This window comes from Ursus maritimus, unplaced genomic scaffold (genome assembly GCF_017311325.1).
Source record: "Ursus maritimus isolate PB19 unplaced genomic scaffold, ASM1731132v1 scaffold_7, whole genome shotgun sequence".
Lineage (NCBI taxonomy): Eukaryota > Metazoa > Chordata > Mammalia > Carnivora > Ursidae > Ursus > Ursus maritimus.
The window spans coordinates 11,699,391-11,711,613 of record NW_024426885.1 but is presented as its reverse complement, the minus strand read 5'-3'; the positions used below and the strand labels follow the sequence as shown (position 1 = coordinate 11,711,613).

At 49.2% G+C, this 12,223-nt stretch overlaps 1 protein-coding gene and 1 long non-coding RNA gene across 3 annotated transcripts in view; one reads left to right on the top strand and one right to left on the bottom strand.

Annotated features, from left to right (window-relative positions):
- Positions 1-1,625: 1,625 nt before the first annotated feature.
- On the bottom strand, positions 1,626-9,105 carry LOC121101268. Its single transcript, XR_005833236.1, has 4 exons — positions 8,268-9,105; positions 5,732-5,890; positions 1,836-1,891; positions 1,626-1,678 (listed from the first exon to the last, which is right to left on the bottom strand). It is a non-coding gene; the product is annotated as an uncharacterized LOC121101268 (long non-coding RNA).
- Positions 7,456-12,223, top strand: part of BAG3 (BAG cochaperone 3) — a 23,315-nt gene continuing 18,547 nt past the window's right edge. Inside the window, exon 1 of one of the 2 annotated variants that reach the window (XM_040624387.1) lies at positions 7,456-7,972. In XM_040624387.1, the coding sequence (XP_040480321.1) occupies positions 7,793-7,972 (180 nt within the window). In that variant the 5' untranslated portion in view covers positions 7,456-7,792. The remainder of the gene's footprint in view (positions 7,973-12,223) is intronic. The other variant, XM_040624385.1, reaches the window with a different exon arrangement.

Genomic DNA, 12,223 nt, shown 5'->3' with positions numbered 1-12,223 from the left:
TCATAAAAAAGGATGAAATCTTGCCATTTGCAATGACATGGATGGATCTAGAGGGTATAACGCTAAGTGAAATAAGTCAGTCAGAGAAAGACAAATACCATATGATTCACTCATATGAGGAATTTAAGAAACAAGTGAACAAAGCAAAAAAAAAAAAGACAAACTAAAAACAGACTCTTAACTATAGAGAACAAACAGATGGTCACCAGAGGGGAGGTGGGTGGGGGATGGGGAAATAGATAAAGGGGACGAAGAGTATACTTATCGTCGTGAGCACTGAGTGAGGTACGGAGTCGTGGAATCACTGTACACCGGAAACTAGTATAACGCTGCGTGCTAACCACACTGGAATTAAAATTTAAAAATAAATACATAAGTAAATAAAAATAAAAACACATACAAGAGGTTCACTTCAAATGAGTTGGGAGTTCAGTACTTTCTGGGGAGATCGTTCCTCAAACAGGAAGAGGGGTGAGTTTTGTCTGGGGGGAGAGGAAGAGCTGACAAAGGCCTCCTCCCGGCACCGCTGTGCTTGATGAGGGACAAATAAAACAATTTGCTGCTCGTGCTCCTAAGGGTGCTTCTCGTTACGGGTCACAGAAGCTACCTCTGAGCTGGGTGACAGAGATTGATGATATGGCCGCTGAATATGTCTCCTAGCATTGCCTTAACCTACCACAGAGCGGGCGGCTTCAAGCAACGGAAATCTATTGTCTCACAGTTCCAGAGGCTAGAAGTTGGAAATGGAGGTTTGGCAGGGCTGGGCTCCCTCTGGAAGACTCGAGGGGAGGCCCGTTCCTCGCCCATCTTCTGATGTTTGCTGGCAGCCCTTGGCACATGCATCCCTCCAGTCTCTGCTCCGCCCCCACCAAGCCTTCTCCCTGTGTGCGTCTCTGTGTCCGAATCTCCTCTTATAAGGATACTGGTCATTGGATTAGGGCCTGCCTAATCCGGTATGACCTTGTCTTTTTTTTATATAGCTTTATTTTTAATTTTAATTTTTTAAAAAGATTTTGTTTATTTATTGGAGAGAGAAAATGAGCAAGAGAGAGCAAGAGCAGGGAGGAGGGGCAGAGGGAGAAGCAGAGGGAGAAGCAGACTCCCCACTGAGCAGGGAGCCTGATGCGGGGCTTGATCCTAGGACCCCAGGATCTTAACCGACTGAGCCACCCGGGCGCCCCCAGTATGACCTCATCTTAACTTGATTCCACCTACGAAGTAAGGGCACATTCTGAGGTTCCTGGTGGATATGGATTTTTGGGGGGGAACACTACCCAACCTAGTAGAGCTGTTCAGCTGGCTAGGGCTCACTGGGAATGGAGAGGCAGCAAAAGAGGAAGGAGTATTTAACTTTACAAGTAAGCACAGGACTTGGAACCAGGCAGACTTGGTTACAAATCCTGGTTCTCCCCGCTGGTCAGCCATGTGAATTCGGGCCAGTTACTGAACATTTCTGAGCCTGTTTCCTTGTCTGTGCAATGGGTTTAATGACTCCTAGGTTTGCTGGGCAAAATAAATAAGATCAGGTCCTGACCTGCTTAACACAGCGCCTGATATTTTAAAAATTTAGTTTTGGGAGCGCCTGGCTGGCTCAGTCAGTGGAGCACGCAACTCTTGATCTTGGGGTTCTTAATCTTGGGGTTGTGAGCTCGAGCCCCACGTTGGGTGTAGAGATTACCTAAAAAATACAACATTTAAAAAAATTAGTTTTTAATGCTAGCGTCCCCATTTCCACGGCTCCTGCAATGATATGGCCCTAAAAGGGGGATATGTAGAGAAATAGCGAAACAGGATAGTTTATGATTAAAGGCCCAGAGGCCTGGTACAGAACGTACCTGCCACAGGAGGTCAGACGCGGGGGCAGCTGGACTTGAGCAGGCCGACTGTAACTCTTAATAACAAACAGACGCGGAGTTAGAGCTGCAATCTAAAATCCTACAGCTAAGCCGCACGGTCGCCTCTCGAGCAACATGGGAGTCAGGGGCACCAACCCCCACGCACAGCTGAAAATCTGTGTATAACTTTCGACTCCCCCAAAACTGAACTACTAATACTGTTGACCAGAAGCCTTACTGACAACATACACAGTCCATTACCACATTCTGTGTTACATGTATACGGTATTCTTACAATAAATAAAGTAAGCTAGAGAAAAGAAAATGTGAAGAAAATCATAAGGAAGAGAAAATACATATACAGGAATGTACTGTGTCTATAGAAAAAAATCCACGTGTAAGTGAACCCATGCTGTTCAAATCCCAGTTGTTCAAGGGCCAACTCTATGGGTTTTTTCCCCTCCCCCTCCACCAGGGTATATTTCCAGAGCTTATCACTGAGGTCTTCATAGCACAACTAGACCAGACATGTGCTATTTTCCTATCTGCTCAAACACCTACTGCCCGGGGCTCCTCTCCCCTTGTGCACTCGACCATCAGGACATTAGGGAGAGGCCAGAGCTTCCAACCAGGCGGCCCTGCCTTCCTTGTCGAGGCTGCCCAGAGCGGAAGGGTCATGTTGGGAGGGGTTGGCTGGTAGAGCTGCACATGGCTGCATGTGTCGATCTCTGATAACATCCCAACGGCAAACAAAAATGACTTGGGATGATCAACATTTTGCCCCGATCAGGGAGAACTGGCTGTTCTCTTATGCCAGCTCATGTGTTCCATTAGAAATGGATTAAATTATTCAGACGCTGAAATCTTTCTGGGTGACATTTGCATTCGGAACTCACCACGATAGCCGGGCGTGAGTCCACAGTCTCTGACCTGTGTTGTGAGTCAATCGGGGGCATCCCCATCATCGGGGGCCTGACGTGATCGGCCACCGCAGCCTGGGGCTGCTCTGTTTCCTCGGCCTTGAGAAAAATTACGTGCACAAAACTTTGTTTCTGAATTGTAGGTTTTTAAAATTTTTCCCTGGTGACTAGGGGGACGAAGCCATCGATTCACTTATTATATTTACTGAGTGCCTGGTGAATAGCACGGGCTCTAGAATCAATTGCCTACATTCGAATCCCACCTGCACAAATCATGAACTTTGACACTGAGCAAGTTACATAGCATCTCTAAACCTCAGCTGCTTCATCTGTAAAGGGAGAGTCATCATAATACCCTCCCATAAGGCCGTTGAAAGGATCGTTCCAGGTTTGGTTGCTCAAAGCAGATTGTGAGACAGAAGTCAGCAAGCAGGGCTTCTTGAACCAGTCCTTTTAAGAGCAACACCAGTGAAAGGGAGAGCAGGAAGCAGAATAGGGCAGAGGGGAGAAGCTGAGCTCTGAGGCAGTGCCAAGGAAAGCAGGAGCCACCCCAGGGAGCGCTCTGCAGATGGGAGAGTCCTGAGCCCTACCCTGAGTTGGACCAAAAGGCAGGGCCCTTGTGCCCCTCAGGAGATCAGCCCCTGCATGCCGGGCACTCCTGCAGGGAGATCTTGGGCAAGGCAGTTTCCCCCAGTTCAGCCAGTCCCCCCAGGACAAGTGAGATTGATCTTCCTCTGATCTGGGGAATAAGTTCTTCATTCCTGAAAGGGGATCACAGCCTCCCCAGCAAAGATGAGATCATCTGCATAAAGCCCATCACGCAATAACTGGCCTGCAGTAAATACTTAGTCGATGGCAGCCTTTGCAATGACTGCTGTGACTGTACCTGTTCTTTGCCAGGCACTGTGCCGGAGGCTGCGACCCGGTGGCTGTCAAGATTCTGCACCTGCCCTCAAGAAACTCAATCCATAGGCAGACCAGACCATCCAGCAAGCAATTGCAGGGCGGTGCACGGGGTAGGGTGCCATAGGATTTGTAGCAGAGCTTGTAGAAGGGGCACGTGCCCCAGACTGGGAGGGTGAAGGACAGTGAGGCCAAAGGGAATACCTGGAGTTGAAGAGCAGTCAGCCAGGCAAAGGGAGCTGCAGGTGCTGGGGGTGGGGGAGACGGTGGAAGATGCGGTGTGTGCAGATGAGAGAAGCGTGTGTATGATACAGCTCTGCAGGCCCAGAGTGGGCACCAGGGAGGGGGAGACAGGGTTTTGTGGACAGCAGGCCAAGGGGTGTGGACTTGAATATAGAGAGGGCAATGGGAGCCATGAGATCATTCTAATCCGAGAAAGGACATGGTCCATTCGTACTTGAACAAGGTCACTCTGGCTGCCATGGGGGCAAGGGATTGGACATGGACAAACTTAGAGGCCATTGCCTGGGTCTAGATGAGAGATTAGAGTGACCTGGGTCCCGCTGGGGGTACTGAAGAAAAAACGCACACAGTCAAGGAATGTTGAGGCGGCAGAATCCATAAGCTTGGCAATGACTGGGTGGTAAGAGAGAAAGAGGAACCCAGGGTCATGCTTAAGCTTCTGATCTGGGCAAATTCCAGAAGGCCTGGTGTCTTAATCCATTCAGGCTGCTATAACAGAACACCAGAGACAGGGTAGCTTGTAAACAACAGAAATTTATTTCTCACTGTTCTTTTTTTTTTTTTAAGATTTAATTTATTTATTTGTCAGAGAGAGAGCACACAAGCAAGGGGAGCGGTGGGCAGAGGGAAAAACAGGCTCCCTGCTGAGCAAGGAGCCTGATGCAGGACTTGATCCCAGGACCCCGGGATCATGACCTGTGCCGAAGGCAGATGTTTAACTGAGCCACGCAGGCGTCCCTATTTCTCACTGTTCTGGTGGCTGGGAAGTCTAAGATCAAGGCACCAGTACAGTTGGTACCTGGTGAGGGGCTGCTTCCTGGCTCACAGACAGCCACCTTCTCGCCGGGTCCTCTTGTGCTGACAGAAGAGGCAGGGAGCTCTCCAGGGTCTCTTTTATAAGGGTACTAACCCTGTCCATGAGGGACCTAATCACCTCCCAAATGCTCATATCCAAATAATATCACATGGGGGAATAGGTTTCAACATATGAATTTGGGAGGACACAAATATTCAGTCCATAGCACCTGGGAAACTAATGTCCTAAGACCCAGAGGGGAAAAAAAAAAGCCACCACAGACAGACAAGCTCCCTGTTATTTGGAATGTCTCAGAGGAGCTGCGCTCAGCCAGCTCTCCAAGACTTACAGCTCCATTTTATTTTATTTATTCATTTATTTATTTTTTAAAGATTTTATTTATTTATTTGACAGAGATAGAGACAGCCAGCAAGAGAGGGAACACAAGCAGGAGGAGTGGGAGAGGAAGAAGCAGGCTTCCAGCAGAGCAGGGAGCCCGATGCGGGGCTTGATCCCAAGACTCTGGGATCACGCCCTGAGCCAAGGACAGATGCTTAACGACTGAGTCACCCAGGCGCCCCTTATAGCTCCCTTTTAGACAAACCCACTAGAAGCCCCTGATGCAGTACAAGTCTCAGAAACAGATAAATTAATCCTAGAGAAAACTGTTTTGTCTCTGCTTCTGCCTAGCAAAACAACAACAACAACAACACAACAACAACAACAACAACAGCAGTAGAGAATGCTCCCAGTGTTAAAACTGTGGTTGTAGTGGAAAGCAAATTGAACAAAGAGACACAAATTCACTTTGGATTCAATCTTCAATAAACATCAATATTTACTGAATATGAATTCTGAGCCCAGCCCTGTGCTAAGAGCTTCAGATAGAAGAGTAGACACTGACCAGTGAACTTGAGGGTCCAGCTCCTTCGGTAGTAATGTTTCTTATGGTAAATTGGTGCACTGGCATTTGGGTTTATATATTAGTCTCTTATGTGTTTGCTAAGCTGAGTCAATCCCTGGGGCTTACTCACCTGCGCATTTTAACAAAACTGAGTTTTTGGATTTCAAAGCTGACAAGCAGGACCCATGCAAATGGGAAACATTCCATTGGAAATGAATGATCGGGAGGCCATTCTCACAATTGTTGCAAAAGGAGTAACTTGAGGCAGGAAGAGAGGTTCCAGGATATTCTGTAAATTTGAGTTGAAAAATGAGGTCCAATATTAGCCCAAAGTGTTAAAAAACAAAACTCAACCCAAGTAAACTGAAGATCTAATTGGCTTTATTAAAAGATTCATGAATCAGGCAACATCCTGTCTAGCAAATAGATGCTCTGAGGAGTTGTACAAAATGGAAGGTTGTTTTTTTTTTTTTTAAGGTTTTATTTATTTATGTGACAGAGACAGCCCGCGAGAAAGGGAACACAAGCAGGGGGAGTGGGAGAAGAAGCAGGCTCCAAGCAGAGGAGCCCGATGCGGGACTCGATCCCAGAACGCCGGGATCACGCCCTGAGCCGAAGGCAGACGCTTTAACGACTGCGCTACCCAGGCGCCCCAAAATGGAAGGTTTTTATAAGAAGGAGGGTGGAGTAAGAAAGTCAGAGGAAAAAGAAGGAGGAGGAGGGGAGGAGGAGGAAATAAAAAAGGATTGTTTCAGGCAAGACCTCTTCCCTTAGGAGGAAGGGCAGGGTTCTTAATTTGCAGATAACCTCATCTCCCTTTGGGGGCCAGAGAAGGCCCAAGTGACAGATTACCTCTTTGTGCTTATCAGAAAATTCCTGATTGACAGGTTTAGACAATTTCTGGGGGAGGCTGAAACTGAAATCACGTTAGGTATTAAATCCTGGTTTGCTGACTTGGCCTGCCCCAAGTAACACCATTTTGGACCTGTGGTTTTCTTTTTAATGAAAGCAACTTCCCAAAATATTTCTGGGGAAGGGAATGAGTCTGCATGCCTAAGAATCTGAAATGGAACCTCCTCCAAATTCTCTCTCTGGGGGCACATGCTCTTCCTGGGAACTGCTTGGTTTAGGTTACAAGTACAACCACCACTGAATCAACCAAACAACAATTTTCCATGACCGGACTTGGTCCCTACCTCCCAAATGAAGTTCAAGATCTAAGACAGCAAGAAACAACCTCTACCATAAGAAAGATCCAAACCCCAAAGAAGGTGATTTGTCTTTAAAGTCGTTCACTGCAATGATAGTTTGTATATTTGAGACGCATAAAACCACGGCTGACGCAATCTTTTTTTAGGCGTCCGAAGAAGGCAGGTGAGTTTCTATTTGCACTTGGCATTTTTTTCCCTGGCTTTGTTATGGTGTCAGATCAACATTCCGGAGCTCCTCGGGCCCTTGAAAAAAAGTGATTAAAACGTACTCGAGGGACGCCAGTGTCCCCAAGTATCAGTGTATAAGGGAGCAAAGGGTGGGCGAGACTCTAGTTTAAAACCCACGAGTTTAGGCGCACGATGGCTTTGTTTTTATAGGAAGGAGCGGCAGCAGGCACCCTGCGCGCGAGTCCCAGTCCAGGGAACACCCACTCGGCTCCAAGCAGAGGAGGGAGTCTGAAAACCGAAACCGCCCGGCGCACACCGACGACGCCCCGGAGGCTGCCCGCCCCGCCAGCCAGTCTCGGCCCGGGAACACCCGCCAGGGCGGCGGGGCGACGGAGGAAGGGAAGGGGTGGGGGAGGGGCGGTCGGCCGAGGCCCCGCCCACGCCCCGCCCCGCCCCGATTATAGCCGATGACTCAGGGCGGAGCTCCGCATCCAACCCGCTCGCCGCCAACTTCTCTGGATGGGACCAGAAGTTTCTAGCCGGCCAGTTGCTACCTCCCTTTATCTCCTTCCCCGTTGGCAGCGAGAAGGCTATTTCCAGACACTTCCACCCCTCTCGGGCCACGTCACCCCCTCCTTTAATTCATAAAGGTGCTCGGCGCCGGCTTCCCGGACACGTCGGCGGCGCGCACCGCTCTCGATCCCGCCACGGCCAGCGAGCGACTCGGCGCCTGAAGGCCCGGCACCCCGCGACCCGGCACCCCGCGACCCGGCACCCCGGCGGCCGCCCCTCCGGGCCGACCCCGACCCAGCATGAGCGCTGCCACCCATTCGCCCATGGTGCAGATGGCGTCCGGCAACGGCGCCGGCGACCCCCTGCCCCCCGGCTGGGAAATCAAGATCGATCCGCAGACCGGCTGGCCCTTCTTCGTGGACCACAACAACCGCACCACGACGTGGAACGACCCGCGCGTGCCCCCCGAGGGCCCCAAGGTGAGCCAGCCTGCGCCGCGCCCGGGCCGGCGTCCCCCTCGACGGCGAGCCGCAGGGGCGGCTGCACCGGGCGGGGCTGCGGGGACCCCGGGCGCACCTGCCGGCGGACGCCCGCGCCCGGGGTCCGCCGGCTGCGCCCCGACGAGCCCCCTTCCGGTCCGCCCTTGGCCGGCGTCGGGGCGAGGGAGAGGCCCTTGAAGTGGGGGGACACTGCCCTCCCCGGGCCGCGTTTGGTTCCCGGGGTCGGCCCGGGAAGTGCGACCCGCGCGGTGGCGCCAGGTGCCGTCCCACCTACCGGCTCCGAGGGGCCGAGGGCCTGGTGGCTGGGGTGGGCCGGGGCTCCGGAGGGGCGGCCGGCCTGGTCAGCTCCGGAGGCCCGGGCCAGGCCCCATCCGCGGCCTCTGCGACTGCCCGCCCACCCCGGCTGAGGTCCGGGTTTCACTGCTGTCGGCGCTCGGGCAGACGCCGTAGGGGGCCACTCGCAAGCTTGGGGGTGGTCTCGAAGGAATTGTGCCTCCTGAAGTTCCTCAGCTTGGTCGAGGGGCATCTTGACTTCACTGTCTCAGGCACAGAGTGACTCAGGGGACTGATGTAAATACGTTTTTCCCCGTTTTTGTATCTGCAATTAAAATTGTATTACTGTTCGAAACGGTTTTCAGTAAGAATATATTCTAGTATGATTTGTTGAAAACAAGATGTTCTTCTCCCAGGCAGAGTCTAAACTAAAAATGTGAGACTGTCTCATGGTTGATGATTGCCTTAAGACATTGCCTCACACTGGCATGAAAGAGAATGGTTTTTGTTTTGTTTTGTTTTAATGGCATACATTCCCTTCCTTGTTATGGTATTAAAATACCTGGGATTTGTTTCTAATACACAAATAACTAATACAGAAGTACTTTTGTGAATGCAGCAGAAGTGTGCCTCATTTCCATATCTGCAAAGATATATGCTCTTTAACCCTTAAGAGCATGAAAGTTTAGAAATAGAAATTTGGAATCAGTCTGTTAAAAGAGTACAACTAAGTGTGCTACACTTCCAATTTTCTATAAATTTGAACTATTTCAAAATAAAAACCTTGACAAAAAAGAAATACACTTAAAGAAAGGGTCATGTTATGCTGTCTGGGCAAAATTAAAAAAAAAAAAGCCATAAAGAGCTGGTCACTTGTTTTGAAGACTTAAAAATTCACAAAATTAAAAGTGCTTTATAAATCATTATTTTAAAAGAAGTGTTTGTGTCATCCACTTTCATTTCTATGCATTTTTTAAACGAAAAATATTGATGAAAACCTGGTGCACGACAGTGAGATGTTAAACATTCAACAACTTACGTTTATAAGAAATTAATTGTATATTTTTATCTGAAAATTAGTACAGGAGAATGTAATTAGCTGGGCTGGGCATAATTATATATACTTTTTTGTGTGTCTGTTCAGCCCATAATTGGGTGAAACTGAAGCACATTTCAAACCAGCCCTGTTCCTGCAGCCTGCATGGATGTCAATCTCTGCTGTGGTGTAAATCTGTCATTTCGAGGCCTCCTTCCTATAGAGACACGGACTGTCAGAATCTGCCGGCACCCTTTGTTGTGAGTGAAGGTCAAGTTTGAACATAGCCACTGTACGTGCAGTGTAAACCCAGATTGCCAACACTTTGTTTTTAGAATAAGACTCACCCAGCAAGTTGAGATCTTTGTGTACCCATCCAGTGGATTGGTTAGGCTGTGGTTTCATAAACCTTTTTAAAGGGAAAAAAAACCAGGTTGAGTTACTATTATTCTCAACAAATAGAGAAAACAGCCACTAAATCAGAAGTCTGACGCCAGAAAAGTGGACTTGAAAATTAAGTCAGCATTTTGAAGTTGAAAGGCCCACGAAGATCTTTTTTAGCTCAACCTCTTTCTTTTACTGAGAAAGAAACCCAGACAGTTCAAGTGTGTTTCCAGGGGTCACTCAGCTGGTACTAATAGCAAAGAGAACTATACCAGAAGGTCCTGATACGAGGCAGGGTATCTGCTCAGAAGAAGGTAGAAGTGTCTAGAATTTTTGTGAAACTGTGAAGCGTGCAGGCTGGAATACTTGGTTGTTTTGTGTCCTCCTGGCCACCAAGGACTGCGTGGCTGACCTCTGTGCTGTCATTACTTGGATGGTGATGACTGGATGTGGTAACTCAAGAAATGAGTTCTCTTTACCAGATTAACTACTTGAGGTTTGTCAGCAAGGCACCAGAACTTTGGAAGAGTGCAAACATTCCATTCATTGGCTCTTTGGGAACTTCACGGCTTTCTTACCTGTGCTTTGAGATACACAGAACATCTGGGTGACTCATTCAGTTTCACTTCCATGAATGACATCTTCCTCCAGACTAAATACGATGGAAAATCCTTCAATATTGTTTTATGTTAGAAATTGGCTTCTTAATGTGGAACGAGAAAGGGCCCTGGCATGAAACAGAGGGTGATTTTGGAGGAGCTGAGCTAAGAGGACCCTCTAACCATCCTTATCTTCAAGAGGAGATGAGATCCATCAGTAAAGAGCTATTTGTTAAACATGAAAAAACAGAGGAAGCCCTTTTTGGGGGGAAGACCGCTTCTGGGTGTTTATAGTCTAAGCTTGTTGGTAAAGGAATGGCTTTCATGGAAAGGAAGTGATTAGAACTTTGTGTTTCATTGAGTCTTGTACTCTGTCGTTTTTGAGTGCATCCTCCCACAATGCCCTGAGGTAGTTAGAGTGACTCTCTGTCCCTAGTTTTACAGAGGGGGCAAGTGTCTTGCCCTTCATTGAAGAGGCAGGGAGGCAGGGCGGCTACAGACTAAGACTTTGGGCTTTATCCAGGTCTGCTCTAAGCAACTGGACCTCCCCACCTGCAGTCTTCCTGGATGTTGGGCTTGCCACTAATCTCCTGGCAAGTTCATTCCGGTCCAGGCCCCTTCCCTGGCAGAGAGGTTGGCGCTCACTTTGGAGTCTGAAGATGTGCAGCCGCTCCTCCCGGTTCTCCCCTGACTAAACAAAGACTGGATGCTTTGGAGTGGGGTGCTGTGCTGCTGTCTCAAACCCTCCTGGGACCAGAGGGAGACCCTTCTCCCTCCACGAGCAGGGCTGTTCTAGCTTTGCAGATCTTAGTGGTCACAGCACAGATTCCCAAGGCCAGCAGTCTCCTGGGAAGCCTTTTAAGAACACAGATTGCCAGCTGCTTCGTCCCCCTACCTGCCCCTCTACCCCCCATGTTGAATCCGAATTTCGCAGGGTAGGGCCCAGAAATCTGTACGTCAGAGAAGTTTCCCAAATGATCATGATTTTGCCAGACTGGCATTTGGGAGCCACTGGTGGCCGGTGATCCCATTTTGTAGGGGGAGGGGAGCTGCAATTTAGTGTCGGCCTTCCTGCAAGTAGGCCCTGGAATCCCTCAAAGCTGTGCCTGCTTAACATCTAACATGCAGAGCCTTTGCCTGAGGCCCATTGTCCTTCTTGGTGCAACTCCCCTGGTGCCTGGCTTGTGCGAGTGTGAATATGGGAGTGGCAGTGCCCTGAGTCAGATTTAGGGCAGTCCCAAGACCTTCCTGTACCCCAGAAAGAAGTGAGCCAGAGCATTTCCTTCCTGCTTTGCCTTCCCAGCAGAAGCTCACCATAATAATCTGACAGATTACACTCGGACCCCGGGACAGGGATGGAGAAACATCCTTTCAGAGGAAATTGGAAATGTTTTGAGTTACGATTGAAGTAGAGAGACCCATTTATTTTCTGCTTCAGGTTTAGCCGAGCCTCCTGAATTTTCTTAAAGATGAGATCATTTTGCTCTTTGCAGATCGATTACAAGCTCTTGGGCCTCTTAGCAGAATCAGAGCACAATCAGGAAATGAGTGGCCATTCTCTCCTTTGTATTTTCTAGCAAGTTGCATGATGGGGGAACAAATTCCTTTGCGACTGATGAACAGGGATTTGTTGGGGGGGGGTGGATAAAGAGCATGGCCAGATGCCTTAGATGTCCAGCTCATCCAAGACCTTCATTTTACCCTCCAAAGAACAGGCTGTGTTTGGCTTATGTAAGAACTGAACATAATTCGTCCGGTTTTGTAGAGTAGACTTGCCCTTTACGAGGATAAAGCCGGTACCCAGGAGCTGTGGCGGCATTTGACATTAGCCAGGGCCAAGGAGGGCTTAGCTGTTTGATGCTCTTGGGGCTGGTTGTGAGTCGGAAAGCTTCAGACCACCCGTGGGGCTTGATCAGCACTGTCCTCCTGTCCCCATTT